The sequence below is a fragment of the Poecilia reticulata genome, linkage group LG16 (genome assembly GCF_000633615.1).
Source record: "Poecilia reticulata strain Guanapo linkage group LG16, Guppy_female_1.0+MT, whole genome shotgun sequence".
Classification (NCBI taxonomy): domain Eukaryota; kingdom Metazoa; phylum Chordata; class Actinopteri; order Cyprinodontiformes; family Poeciliidae; genus Poecilia; species Poecilia reticulata.
This window is the reverse complement of record NC_024346.1, coordinates 32,838,050-32,852,921: the sequence shown is the minus strand read 5'-3', so window position 1 is coordinate 32,852,921 and position 14,872 is coordinate 32,838,050. Positions and strand designations below refer to the sequence as shown.

Sequence of the window (14,872 nt, the reverse complement as noted above, 5' to 3'; positions counted from 1 at the left end):
ACAAGTAAGGGAACACCCATACACCTCCAAGTCAAACCAAAGTCTTTTCCTATAGCACATAATTTACCAAAGCTCTGAAATCACAAGTGGTGCAAACAGGTAAATAAAGTAGAATAAAACATTAAAATACTGAATGAAACAAGACAAAGAGATGCGATAATTAGCACAGTAAAAGCTAAGAAAAAAATGCTAATCAATTTGATCTAAAAGCCAGTGTAGAAGCAGGTTTTTCCAAACCTTAAAATGATTAGCAGTCTGTGTAGCTTGGATATATAAAAGCAGGTCGTTCCTCTGGGTCACCTCTATATTTGGGAGTGGCAAACAGCTCAGACCAATATGATGGCGCCATACCATTAACACTCTTTAAAACAAGCGATAAAATCTTGATACTGGATACTGAAATGCAGGGCCAGTGCAGGGCGGCCAGCGCTGGTGGGATGTGATCACAGTGTTTAGTTCTTGTCAGAAGGTGTGCAGTGGCACTTTGTGCAGCCAGCAGTCACTAAATAGACGATTTATCAACACCAACATGCATAACGTTACAATAATACAAGATGTAATAAAAGCTTGAACCACTTGATTTTATTGCACCTGCTAATGGAATGGACTTTTCTTTAATGAGGAGTCTTAACTGGAAAAAGCTGTTCTTTAACACTCAGGTGATTTGTCAGTCAGATTAAAGCTACCGTCGAAGATCACCCAAGGTTTCAGAATAAACAGACTTACTTGACAACCGAACTTCTGTATAAAAATAAAATTTTCAGCTGAAGTATTGCAATTGCATGTTGTTTTTCAAGGGAAAAAAAACTTTTATTCTGTTATTCAATGTTGTTCACCAAAATTAAATCTATGTCAGCTTTTGCGCTCTATTATTCACCTCCTCACCCTTTTCTTTATTTGTCCTCGTTCTGTCTTCTCCCTTCTATCCTCATTTTGCTCTGGTCACAAGATGTGTACAGATGGAGACTCCTTCTCCTCTACATCAGCGAGTGGCTAAAGCGGGCAGAGATATGGAAGAAATGACAAATCTGAAAGTAGTGAAGGAAAAGAGAAGCTGTCATTTATTTTGGCAGTGGTCAAAACAAATATGTAAATGGACCGTTTCTGAACTTAGACTGTTTTTCTTTTTTTTTCCTGGATCTGTCAGCACTGTTCTGCTGACGGAACTGGTGCTCCCCTTTCCTGCCAGTCTTTTTACTTGGGTACTCAGAATGTCTCCCGTAGTGGAGGATAAGTATTGTGAAAGGTTCATGGTTCTAGCAGTTTATAGTGAGACAGTAACACAGTAACGTAAGGACTTAATAAAAAATTTAAATGTGCTGGGTGGGGGGGGGTTCGCTCTTAAATAAGTAATGGTATGTTAAACTTGAGGAAGCAACATCACTAACCATAAATGCCTTCTTGATTTATGTCTCAATACGTGTCTATTTGGTTATGTAACTTAAAATACCCCATCATGGCACTTCTTGCCCTACATAGAAAGCAGTAGGTGTGGATAAGCCTGTCGTGATGACAAATTTTGCTGGATGATAAATTGTTCCACAAGTTATTGAATTAAACAATGATGCTTTTGTTTTGAGACAGTTTCCAAAGGATATAATGGTAATGACATAATAGTGCAATTATGCCCTGTCAGAGATCAATAGATTTTAATTTAAAGTACATCTAACCCTGGAACTAGAAGACATTTTAAATATAAAAAAAAACAACTAGTGAAACACCAAATAAAATGGGAACAGAAATCTCTGTAAACATTTCTGTCCTTCAAAAAGGAGATATTTGAGACCAATACACCAGACTGAAACTTATTGTTGTGACCTAAAGAGACACCAGAAAACAATCATTCACATGTAAGTTTTCAAGCTTGTTTTAATTTATAATTCAATTAACTGATTTAGTGCTTATTGCGACAGGCTTAGGTATGGAGGAAAACATGGCATAACAACCATGCGACATGGTAGTGGCAGCATTTTTCCACTAAAATGAACAAATATTAATTTATTTTCTAGGATAATCAGAATTCAGTATTTTTCTTTCATAAATTTTCAGATTCATTTTCCATCTTATTATCATTATGATTGTTCTTTAAATGTGCTTGAAAATTTCTAAACTTTATCTTCTATTGAAGTAATTATTTAAAATCAATGTTAAGCGTTGGCTGTGACACTATTTTTATTGACTTCCTAGCAATTATTGTTTTTATCCCTTCTTGTTGGCAACTACCCTTTGTGGTTACTCTATTTGCATTGGATACAGCTTTAGCAGGGAACCCAATTGAATCCTGTTTTAATTAAAGGTTACAGTCATTATTTTGTTTTTTTAATTTGGTCTCCAGATTGGTTTAATATAATCAAACCTGATAAAAAAAAATTCCTATGCCAGTCCAAAAATTAATCCACTTGACCCCGAGGTTACAATTTCACATTCTGCCGCCTTTCTTACCTCCTCTGTTGGCTCAGTTGTCCTGGAATCGTTTGCCTTTGTCCATTATAGCATTTGGAAGTTTTTCAGTGGTGTTTATTGGATTTCACAAAAACATGACTGTCAGAAACATACTACCAAATCGACTGAAGGAGCCTTTTAACATTTTTGTTTTTTTTTATGCCTCATCTTCACACTAAGCTACACATTTAGCCTCCATTGTATTTGTGCCTGTCATGCAGCAAATGTTACATTGCTGTTTAACTGTTTTTTTAAAAATCAAATTCGTAAAAAAAAAAAAATATATATATATATATATATATTAGCAGTGTTGTATAGTGTTAGTTTCTTTCAATCCAGGTACAGCCTGGCTTCATTTTCCTTTTGTCAAGATGTTTTTCATACACTAACATATTCGACACAACAGATCCTAGGAATATAAGTAGGGTTCTGCAGATCCTGCATAAGCAATAGACAGTGCAGAATAAGTTTATGTGAATCAGCAGGAGGTAAAACCATCAAGTAGCAAATGAAGCTTAACTTTTTGGAAGAACTGTTTGAGCCGAGCATTTACTGTGCAGTTTTTGGAAGAGAGCCGTTCCAACCAACAGGATTTAAGCGGTTTCTGGCAATGATAAGGTATCAGTGTGAATAAAACTTGCCGTAAACATGACCTGTGTACTTAAACAAGACACTAAAATATAGAACTACTGAGGTACATAACAATTAACGTTTTTTTTGTCATTATCAAATAATTTTGAGTCACGAAGACTGAAATGAAATACAGGATGTGCTGAAAAAAAAAGTACATCTGTGTTTTTTCATGAAAACTCAGGATATATTTCTGTGGGTTGAGATTTTTTTAGGCTTGATTCTCATATATGTGACATGTGGTTACAGATTTATTCAACCATCATGTATACTGTGGGAGCAAAATCATTTAGGAAACTTTAATATGTTATTTACTGCTGGTTTATGTGGTATGTTAGCTGTGCCCTGAAATGAACAATGTGCAACTTCAAATGCATGAGCATGGGATTACTTTTCTAAGTTATGTCAGTTTCTCTTTTTCCCTTCACTCTCTTCTCTGTTTTTGTCCAACTGCAATAATAAAAGCATTAGCGCCTGTAATTTTCTGTCCGTATGTATTATATCTGTCTTTTGCTCTGTATGTTGCCCTGATCTTCACAGTCCCTTTGACAATGTTTAACATTTTTGTTTGTTTCTTTCAGTATGGTGATGCTTTACTCATTGAACATAAGTTCACTAACAAATTACTTGAAATATTTACACCTTGCATCACACCTTGCATCACATTATTAAAGATATTAGATGTTTTTAATACTCTTTAAGGCAATAAAATTGGATACAGAACAAGCATTTGCACCTGAAACTGCCCTCAGGCTCTGTCATTTATATGATTTGGTCTTTTAATTCAGTGGTGCACCATTATGATAGAGAATGACAAACCTCTTCTCATTCTCAAAAAGTCTGAGCAGTGGCTACTGATTACTGAACCAAATCCCTGAACCAAACGGCTTTATTTTAATGAACAAAAAACACGTTGACTGTATAGTATGGAAGTAAATATGTGCCATCAGAATTTGAATTAAAAATGAATGTGAAACTTGAATGTTGTATATTTTGCGCTTACTTTTTCAATTTCAAAATTAATTCAGAATATAATTTTGACCTAAAAAAAATGCAGTCATTATTTGTACGTTTGCAATTTTCATTTGTTAAAGAAATTCACATTCCTATTTCAAAGTGATGAAATTTTCAATATATATATATATTTTCAGTGTTAAAAAAATTCAGCATTTAAAAAAAATTAACTTTTAAAAATTCAAATGCAATATTTTCAGTGTCCTAAAAATTCAACTTGCTCAAATTCACTGTCTCAAATTCAGCGTCTAAAAATTCACTGTACAAAAATGGCAAGGTTTACTTCAGGTCACAGACATTAGCAATTGTTGTCAGATTTCAACACCCAGCCAATCACATGAGCCAAGCGTCATATTGAAGAAATCACCGAGGCCAGCGACCATGGAGGCGGACGCAAACAAAAAAAATTGTGGTATTGCTTTTTAAAATAAAACACGGGAAAATTGGGTGTGGGACAGCCAAGAGAAGGGGGTAGGGAGTCTTCTCTAGGAGGTAGCGAGAACTAATATGCCAGCATTACATGGTGTAAGATTAACAACGGCCCAAAGCCGTGTTTTAAATCGAGCTTTAAGATAATGTATCAAACTTCATGCGGAAAATAAAATATACTACAGAAATATAAAAGCATAGACTCACCTTTGGGGGTGGGTTTGCTTTCGCCTCCACGGTGGCTAGCCTCGGTGATGCTGGTGTTTCTTCAATATGACAAAATTATATTCTGAATTAATTTTGAAATTGAAAAAGTAAGTGCAAAATAAACAACATTCAAGTTTCACATGCATTTTTTATTCAAATTCTAATGGCACATATTTACTTCCATAGTAGCGCAGCTAGAATTTGTCTCTGCTCCTTCAAATATAATTTGAGGTCTGGATATGACTGCCAAAATCTCTAAAGTTCTATATGGTGTTTAGTTCCCTTGAAGGAAATTTCAAATTGGCTTCAAAAGGGCATTAAAACTTTCCAAATATTTCTTCAGCTAAGGTCAAGTAAAATGTTTCTCTCAGAGGCAAAGAAACAAATAAATATGCACAGTCTTAAACTGTGTGAACTAAGTTAAGTTCATTAAAAGCATCACTCAAATACACACGCATTGCCAAATCTGTGATTCAAGAGTCCTGATCCCTTGCACACAATGTTTTTTTCTTTTCAGTGCTCTGGAAGTCCCTTAATGATGCCATCTGACTACTAAAACAGTTCACTAATGTTCTTTAGAAAGGTCCAACGCTGCTGATTTCGGAGCCATGACCTAATGTGGGTTTCTTCTTGTCCCTTTTCCAGTTGGATCTCCAGCCATGCTGTGTGTTCCTGCCTAATGACAGCCTCCCCTCTCCCAGCACCATCATCTGTGGAGACATACCTGGTACCGTCCGCAGCTGGTACCACAACCAGGCCTCTATGCCCGGAACTCTGGTCGTCTGCCTGCCCCAAATAAGCGTCCTCAGTGCTGGGCACAAGTACATGGAGCCCCTGCAGGAGCTCCCCTTCGTGGTCTCAAAGCCCATTTTAGAGGAAGGTAAGTTCTGATCTAATCACATCTGAACTTGAATGGATGTTTGGGGGGAAAAAACATTCCCAGGCACAACGTGAGATCCACTGGTAACCCGGTGTCAAGAAGATTAATTTGAAAGGTTAAATAAGAAACAATGATGGGTGAGAGATACACACTGTGTGTGTTAAAAATGAAATCTTAAAAACTAAGCTCCAATTGGTGGGGAAAGTGTCAAGAATTATTGTTATTGATAATTACATTGAATAATAACTTAATAGTTGTAGGCTGTATAATGTGAATTCATCATCATTATGGCTTTTTCAACACTGAGGAGACCTTTGACCTTCTACCACTCATTTACTGTGACAAAAGACAAACAAACTTAAGGAGAGTGCCTTTGAGAGACAGATCTCACACATGTGGTGTGCGCACCTGGGAGGGTTGACAGAAGCAACACTTAACACAGTTGAGCTGAGTTTTTTTTCTCCCTAGCAGAGTAAGAAAAAAAGGGGCTTCTTTCCTCCTCAACCTTTCAGTGACATCAGCTTAAATGTCAGGATAAGAAAAGAAAAATGGCGACATTAGTTGCCTCGTCTGGTTCGCTGCAAAAATGACTTGCTTATCTAGTCATGTCTGTGAAATCCTCCCTTTTGGATCATTGAATATATGGAATAGTAAAAATAAAAAATATAGATGTAGGACATTATCTAATTACTGTTTCTCAACTTATAGAACCACAGAGGCTCTTCTCACAAAAGTAGCAGCTTTTTTTTCTAGATGTTTAAGTTAAAAAGAATTTACATCTTTTTTTAATACTAATAAATTGATGTTTACTGAGCACATATATCTATTTCTAGATATGTTTTCTGTTTGTTGCTTTTGATTACAACATTCAGAATGATCCTGTCTATGTGGTATAGAATAGAAACTATATTATCATTGTAGCAATGAAATCTGGGTGCAGTTTTCCATATAAAACAACGCTTTGTTTAAAAAAGAACCTCATTGATTACTTACATTGCACTTAAAAGGTTAACTGAAAACTGCAATAGCCATAAAAGTAGATGAGGTAATTGACCTCATGCTAGTTGCTTTCAGCATCATGATGGCTGATGGGTAAAAACTGTTTTCACACTGTTGGTTCCAGTTTTTAGAACCACCAGCCTGATATTAAAAGAAATTAAACTGTGGCTCTTAAAGATAGATAAAAACCGTATGCTTTACAGAAAAAGCAGCAACTTAAAGACAGAATTATTTCTTAGGAACTTCATAAACCACCATAATGACTGAACTTGTTTAGATGTATAGTGCTGGCGGCAGATTCTATTAATTGTATCCTCTTTTTAACTTGTACTTAAAGTACAGCTGAAGTGACTGAAGAATGAAATGTAGCCATTAGTGCCTCTAACATATTCAGAAAAATGGCTTACATAGGTACATTGAATTCTGGATGTGAACGTGAAGACAGTGGAGAGGAAAAGGAAAGTTTTAAGCCCAGTTGTAAAAGTAGACCAGGTGTCTGCCTCATGGACTAAAACTGGGAGTCTGAGATCTAAAGGATCTGTCTCCCATTCTACATTTAGAACCTCTAAAAACCAGCATAAACCTGCAGTAGGAGAGCAAAGTGCTCGGTTAGGAACATATGGACCAATCAGGTGATTATTAAGGGCTTTGCATGTGTGAGTAATCAGCATTGCTCTTATATCTGGTTAACATTTTTCTTCAGACTATACTATAAAGTGCAAAGTGCTACTCTTAGTTTATTTTTCTTCCTTCCCAACATGTTTATGAATGTATCCTTGTTCCCTAGGTGATGCCTTCCCATGGACCATAAACCTGGGTCAGTTCAGTGTTTACACATTGTTGGGAAAGCAGCAGAGTCTTAGCCTGTTGGAGCCCATGGGATGCACCTCCACACTGGCCGTCACATCTAAGCTGCAGGGCAGCTCGGAGGAACGACCCTCCTTTGTGGTCTGTCTCCATGTTGACCTGCAGCCTGTCCACGTCAAGTGCTCTAACTCTCAGGTCAGCCACACCATCCCAACATTCACAAAGTAGAACCGATTAGAATTTCATGTTCATTTAAGCTAATCAGAAATTTTGCCAAATAGTTTATATTAGTACATTACAAGTAATATGTGATTCTAACAACTACTTATGATATCCTACTATTCTGTTCAATGTCTCTTTAAGAACTGCTTTTACCCAGCCTACTACAGAACTTGAGATCTCAAAGCTTTTCTGTTTGTCATTCGCATTGCTAAAAATCCACCTGGATCTGTTTGATCGGAGCATTGTCGCTGAACAGTAACTATTACTGGAACCAGAGTTGCACTAGTACTTTACAGCCTCTGCTTTCTCTGTCTTTTGGTTGGTTAATTAATATTGTATCGAATCTGAGACATTGAAAGTACTTGAACATACCCAAAGCATTTGGCCGTGTAATGGCTCCTTCCCCCAGGAAATACATTCTTGCAACATTAAATCATTTTTTCCATTGCTTTGTTATGAAATACTTCACAGCACGAATAGAAGTATTTTTAGAAAGTGGGATAAAGTGGTCAAGTGCTCCAGAGAACGCTCTTGTATTTTTAACATAGCATTTTTCCTTGGTGTTTGTAGCCAGAAGACGTAGGTGTTAATCTGCCTGTTACTTTTTTTTTTTTTTTTTACGTGAAATCTGAATTTTGTCTTGTTACAACAAACGTCAGAGAATCTTATTAGGATTGTACGCAATAGAAATCTCCAGTTCAAAGATTTGTCAACTTGTCAACCTGTTGTTGATAGTCTAACGTCAAAATCAGTTAATCATTTTATGCTATCGAGCAAATAAATCAGATTGCAGTTGCAAAGAAAAATTACGATAAAGATTGTACCTGATAGAAAAATTAAAAGTAAATACCACTAATGAGAAGAAAGGAAAAAGGAATCAGCTGAAGATCTCTTTGCAGAATTGATTAGCCACCCTGGCTTTGAAAACTTGGGTCCCTCAGCAGCTTAGTTGTTCTTTATTCAATGTGCACACCCTATCCCTTCTTCCCTTTTTCCGCTCTCCAACATTCTTCATTCCCTTGTTCCACATCTGCTGCTGAGAGCAGTAGACCTTGTTGTGCTTGGTTGGAGTTCCAGGACCAAAAAAAACAAAAAACAAAAAATCCCAGAGAGGGGGAACATGGTGCTTTACCTCCCCTGCCGGCGGTGCCGTTTGGTCGGGTATGGCAGACAGCTGTTGGCCCAGACTCCGGACAGCAACTGGATCGACATCAGCAGCTCTTCCTGGACATGTTTGAAATGGCCCAGCTGTAATGTATTGTGCTGCATTTAATTTGATTTACCGTATTTTCGGCACTATAAGGCGCACCTAAAAACCTTCAATTTCCTCAAAAGCCGACAGTGCGCCTTATAATCCGGTGCGCCTTATATATGGACCAATATTGAGCCACAACAGGTCTAGCAACTACGATAAGCAGCCGCCGACTTCATTTTCCCCCGAAGAAGAAGAAGTGTGCGGTGCATGCTGGGATAGTTGTCAGAATGCTGGTTTGTTAATAAAGTTTGATAATACATTTAAAGCCAGGGGGGGCGGAGGGGCGAGGGAAGAGAGACGGAGACTGTGGCAGCAGCGTGTCGGTTGGTCTGTGTTACCCAGAAAGCAGTTGGGCATAATATCGCAACACCAACACCGTGAGTGAAACAATGACTGGGGCAGACTACTATATAAAGTACTCGGGTTCCACTTCTTTATAAATGTGGATGTGTAATAATAGAGTACGGAACAAATTGGCAACCCAAACTGAAGCGTCTATTCAATGCGCCTTATAATCCGGTGCGCCTTATAGTGCGGAAAATACGGTATGTTCATTTGTGGAAGGCTTCCTTGCAGTTTGTGCTCTCGCAGTAGTGCACGTGTGTTCGCCAGCAATCGAGAGCAAAAATGGGTTCTAAAGAAATCCAGTTTTGTGTATATGCGTGTCTGTTCATCTTAAAGCCTGAGGGACGCTTATTGGTGGGGATTACAGGGAGGGGTCGCTGGCTGCAGGAGCACAGCCTTTGAAAATGTAGAAATTTGCTCACTTTTGAAAGTATTTTGCTTTTCTCTGTTTCTCCCCTTCTCTTCCCCTCCCTAAAAATACTGTGTGAAGGCACAAATAACTGAAAGCATCACATCACATTCTCATACTGTCCTCTCATGTTTTCCACTTCTTTATTTGGCTTTGTGTTTGTTAAAAGCCAAGACCTCCTTTAATGTGAACACATAATAAATAGTTGAGAACACTTGACAGCAGCTCTTCAGTTTTTCCTAAAAGTGGAAGTTGTTTTTTTTTTTTAAGGGAACTTGATGACATAATTCAACTTTCCTTTGTGATTGTTTTCTTGAGGGGATTTGTTGTTATGGATAATGATTTTATCCTAACAGGGAAGCATGCGTATGCGGATGCTGAGGTTTTCAGTAAATGGCCAATGGAGTAAAACATGAACATTGGTCTAAAGCTGCGTTGAGTTGGGAATTATAGCAAATGAGGATGGATTATTGTCCATTTCTAGGTAATATTTCCCTCTTTTCTTTCCCTCTCCCTCAACTTTAACTAGGTTTGTTGTCACATAACTACAAAGCTGCCAAGCTAAATCATGATAATGGCCCTTGACGCCTGAACTATGAGAACTCCCAAGTGCAGCTGTTTGAGTCAGACCTTGGCATATATACATTTCAGTCTGGTAGTAAAGCGTGGGCTTGCTTGTGGTTTGTCTTAAAAGGTACACTAGTTGGTCTCAGATTTATCCAGAAAAACCATTCTTGTCAATGCATAAAAGCTTCCTACATCAATCTGTCACACATTTAAAAAAAACCCCCACAAAGAATTAAAGGTACGCAAAGTATAATTTTTATTATATTCTGAAGTAATTCATCACATTGGCCTGTAGCGGTGAAGATATGTTGCTGTGACCTAATCGTACATGTGTATCCTGTTCTTGTTTAGGTACAGCTTTTATATGAGATCTTCCTCAGCTGGAGCTGTACATGGGCACGTCTGCAGAAGCACGGAATTCTGCGTCAGACGTCCAGCATGCCAGACCCGCCCCCCGGCGCTGTTCCCTCCTCCCCAGTGCGCAGCAGTGCAGGCACGGCTCTCCCCGACACCAGCACCTGCAGCCCCTCTGCAGACTTTGGCTCCCCCACTGAGGTTTGTTTGTTGGACATTGGACTTTTTCTTAGAACAGTTTTTAAATTAAAGTAGTTTAATCTTCCTGTCATAATCTGAGGGGCTTGGAGGTTGTCAATACATCCATTGTGTCATACAACAGGACTTAATTTATCCTTGAAGCAAAACTAATTCATCATTTAGTCCTTCTTTTAATGTCTCCCAGCACATTGCTCACCCCAAAGCCCTTGTTGAACTATCATACCATTATCAGTCAGTGTATTTTCATATTCTGCCTTTGATGGTATGTTACAGTACTCTACCAAGAGAGCAAAAGACTACACCCCAACCAGATTGTTTTTTTTCCTAACAAAAGGTGTTATGAGTCACGCAGTAACAAATGATATTTAAGCCTTTGTTGTGTATATAATTCTTCTGCTGATTTATGACTGTAAGTGTAAGCAATGCTTTATTGTTGTGAGCGGTTGAGTCAGTACCAACACATGCGATTTGTCTTAAAAAATGTGTTTTGTTTAGGAGTAATTTTCAAAGCTGGAAAAAACCTCATCAGTATTTGTTTCTTACATTCGTGTTTTTCAGTGAGAGCAGACTGTCGATAAACTGAGAGTTCTATTTGATTCTTTTAAAGCTGGGGCTTGGTTGAGGAGAAACCTTTCTCCTAATTAGGAGAAATAGGCAGTTTTTATTACACTTGCATAAAATCTTAAACTTTGAGACCGTAGTGAAGAGGTGTGAAAAGTTTTTGCCACCTTACAGATTTCTTCAGTTTTTGCTTTTTGTCATTCGGACCACAAGCGGACTACAAAAAGCTGTTCTCACTGCAGTCCTAAAGCCTTAGGAATTGTTTTTCGGACCGGTAGATTTCAGTGACTGTTTTTCATTTGTTCTTGAATTTCTTTAGAATGGGACATGATGTATTGCTTTTTTAGATTAAGCAGGATTAAACCTGTTAAGAAGTTTAACACTCACAAAATGTGGAAACAGTTCAAAGCGCGCCCGACTTGCTGGGTGGGGCTTGGAACCCATCGATAACTGCTTGCAGTTCTAGTTTGCTCTCTAGTTTCTTTAGTTTGGGGCATGATGTGGTGCTGTTTTAGATTTGTCAGGGATAAACATTTTGAGAAGTCCCTCATTCACAAAATGTGGAAAAAGTTCCAAATATGAGCACTTATGCAAGGTACTGTACTCAACTAGAAGTGCTGTGTTTTTGCTGAAAAAATATGACCGGCTGCCTGTGTTTCTGTTTTATTCTTTGCTATCAACATCCATGTATTCTTGCATCATTTGTGCTCCCACAGAAGTGGCAGCTCTTCACAATCGCCTTGGAAGACCTGCAGAATAGCAGAGCCAGTAACAACGGCAGAGTGGCCCCTGACAGTCCACTTGTTACTGTTTACATAAGTACAAACACTGGTAGAAGTGTTTAGACCTCTGGGAGTCTTGGTGATTGAGCAAGGCTGTAGAAGCTGTTTTGATAAGTCTCAGCAGTGGTGGCAGCAGTTCTTCCTTAGCAGCCTTACTCCCATCACTGTTTGTACTTTGGGGGAAAAAAAGTGTTGTACCCTTTTCAATAATAACATAAAAGCTTTGTTGGTCTTACATGAATCAAACCCTTCATCTTGACCAGCATTTTGCTTGTTTCCACTTGGTAGTTTAATGATTCATGCTTGGTGATGAACTGCAGTTATCAGAAGATGGAAGGCCTCCTTGCCATCACCCTAATCTTTAGCTCCTTCCACAGACTCAAGTGTCTAACTCTGGCAGTGCTTTTCCAAAATGTTAATATTACTTCCACTCGGCATATACATGTAAAATAAAAAGATTACTTTAAACATAAATCTGCCATGAATATAAGTCGTTTTGGGCCAAACTTTAGGTACTGTACATGAGGACCAGACATTTTGTCTTTGGGCTTATCAGAACTGATGATCTTTTATTAAATAGATATGTCATGAATGACATTAATACCTATATGGTTGTCCTGACCCAATTTTAGGATCTTGAAGATATGAAAAAAATATATATTTTTTTACCTTGTAGTGGCAACCAAAACTTGTACTTTTGTACATTGACATTAGAATTTGTTATGTAATGTGCTTTGTTTTGTCACGTTTTATTTACCTGAACACCATCATATATTTTTTCTTAATTTCGCTACTTATAGAGTTGTATCTAGTCTCTTTGCTGCTTTTATTCTTCTGTCCTACACTTCTTTTTCCCTCTTCCATGCTCTCCTATCCTCCCTCTGGTCCCTTCCTTTCTCTTCTCATTTGTTCCTTTCATAATCAGCGTATCCCTCCATCTCTCCTTGACACCTCCCGGCCTGCTGTTGTCTTCCAATGTTTGAGTCTCTCTGATGAGGAAAGACAAACTCTGCAGAGAAAATAAACCCGGATCCTCAGCCCGTTTATAGCAAAGAGGCCCAGGAATTAAACTGTATACTTTACAGCTTGGCCTGTGGAGGTGTGGGAAAATAACTCCTCCTGAGAATGTGTGCGATTGTTTGGGGCCACAATTGGGCAGCCTTCGAACATCCCACATCTATCAGGTCCTTACTACCATCAGTCTGGAGCGTTTTTTTTTTTACTTTGGTCTGATTTTCTTCACCTAAAAATCTTAAGCGCTGATATGCATTTTTGTTGTAATTTACTGAATGAACTCTAAACCTTATCTTTTTAAAATGGTTTTTAAGCTGAACATGCAGTTCATTTTGAATACACCTTTTTTATGGTTCTGTTGTCTTTCTTTTTCATCACTAAAACATAAAAAAAACAAGATGTCTGTCAAAAACCCATTATTTCCTTTTCCTCTGACCTGTTTGAATAGAAATTTGTTTTAAATTGCCAGCAGCTGTTCTGGATGGGAAACTGTAGCAGTTGGGTGTCCGATGCTCGACTGTAACCACGCGGCAGTACACTGTGGTCAAAAACTTCCCACAGCGCCAATGCTGGCTCCTGTTTCCACACATGACAGTACAGAGCCTAATCCTTACGACTGGCCAAACTGTGAACCAAACACCCCTAACCACACTCACACACACTCTTCTACAGGCAACACACACAAACACTTTTTTGTTTTGACTCCATTTCAGCAATAATTAGTCTCTAAATGGTAGCTGACACAGGAATATCTCACTGAGACCAACTGACTGCATTACTACTGGTTTCATGTTACTCATTACCTGTCACTGCAATTGCAGACTGAGCCTTGAAGACACACACGAACATACGCGCACACACACGCAAACACACACACACACACACCCCCACACGCACACACACACACACACACGCACGCACACACACACACACACACACACACACACACACACACACACACACACACACACACACATAGTTATGATTGAAACTTTGAAGAAATCTTTTAGTCGTCGCTTCTGTTAGGTTTTAACTTTACACAGGATATATTTTTGTCAAAAGCTCCCCTACATATAACTTAACTAATATGGGACTCCAGCTAAATGTAGGCCTCTGTTTATCATTCCATTTCTTTCACTGTAAGGCTAGTACACAGAGCACATGCTTCTCATCAGCGTCTTGTGGTCCCCAGTCTATTTTTGAATCCGCATAATCCCTAATTTCTTTATATTGTTGTCATCCGCTGTTTTTGTGTTCTACTTTCAGCCACCCTCAAGTGTGTGATTAAATTAAATTTGCAAATTAGTGCGGGGGCCCTCCTCCCTCACCGACCCCGTGGAACGGGGACATAGTTTCCTCATCTGGATCCTCTTTAGGGACACTGTAATCAGCCTTAGCAGCTGTGGGATTTCTAATTGAGATGGTTGATAACCTCTGCACCAACCACAGCCAGGCTCAATAACCATGACACGATCTGTCATTACCACACTGTGATGAGGGAAGCAGTGGAAAAAGTGAAACTCTGCAGAGCCGAAGCTGCACACGGTCACACCGTTTGTTTACAGGCTTTCCACTTCAGAGATATGGATTTGAAAAACAGATTTAGCAAAAGAGATAAAATGTCCCCAGTGTCGTCTGTGTCTTGCCAAACCCTCAGCATTGTGTTGAGCGCTTACAGACGACTCTTCCACCACATCCTGCTGGCTTTTCCACTTCACCTCTCCCACACACGCACAAACACACACACACACACC

The 14,872-nt window shown here is 38.6% G+C and overlaps 1 protein-coding gene across 3 annotated transcripts in view; it reads left to right on the top strand.

The window, feature by feature from the left end:
• The window catches only part of vps13b (vacuolar protein sorting 13 homolog B), a 312,942-nt gene that overhangs the window by 127,625 nt on the left and 170,445 nt on the right, over positions 1–14,872 (top strand). For all 3 annotated transcript variants that reach the window (XM_008432898.2, XM_008432900.2, XM_008432899.2), the window contains 3 exons: positions 5,368–5,602; positions 7,389–7,603; positions 10,558–10,761. In XM_008432898.2, coding sequence (XP_008431120.1) covers positions 5,368–5,602; positions 7,389–7,603; positions 10,558–10,761 — 654 coding nt within the window. The remainder of the gene's footprint in view (positions 1–5,367; positions 5,603–7,388; positions 7,604–10,557; positions 10,762–14,872) is intronic.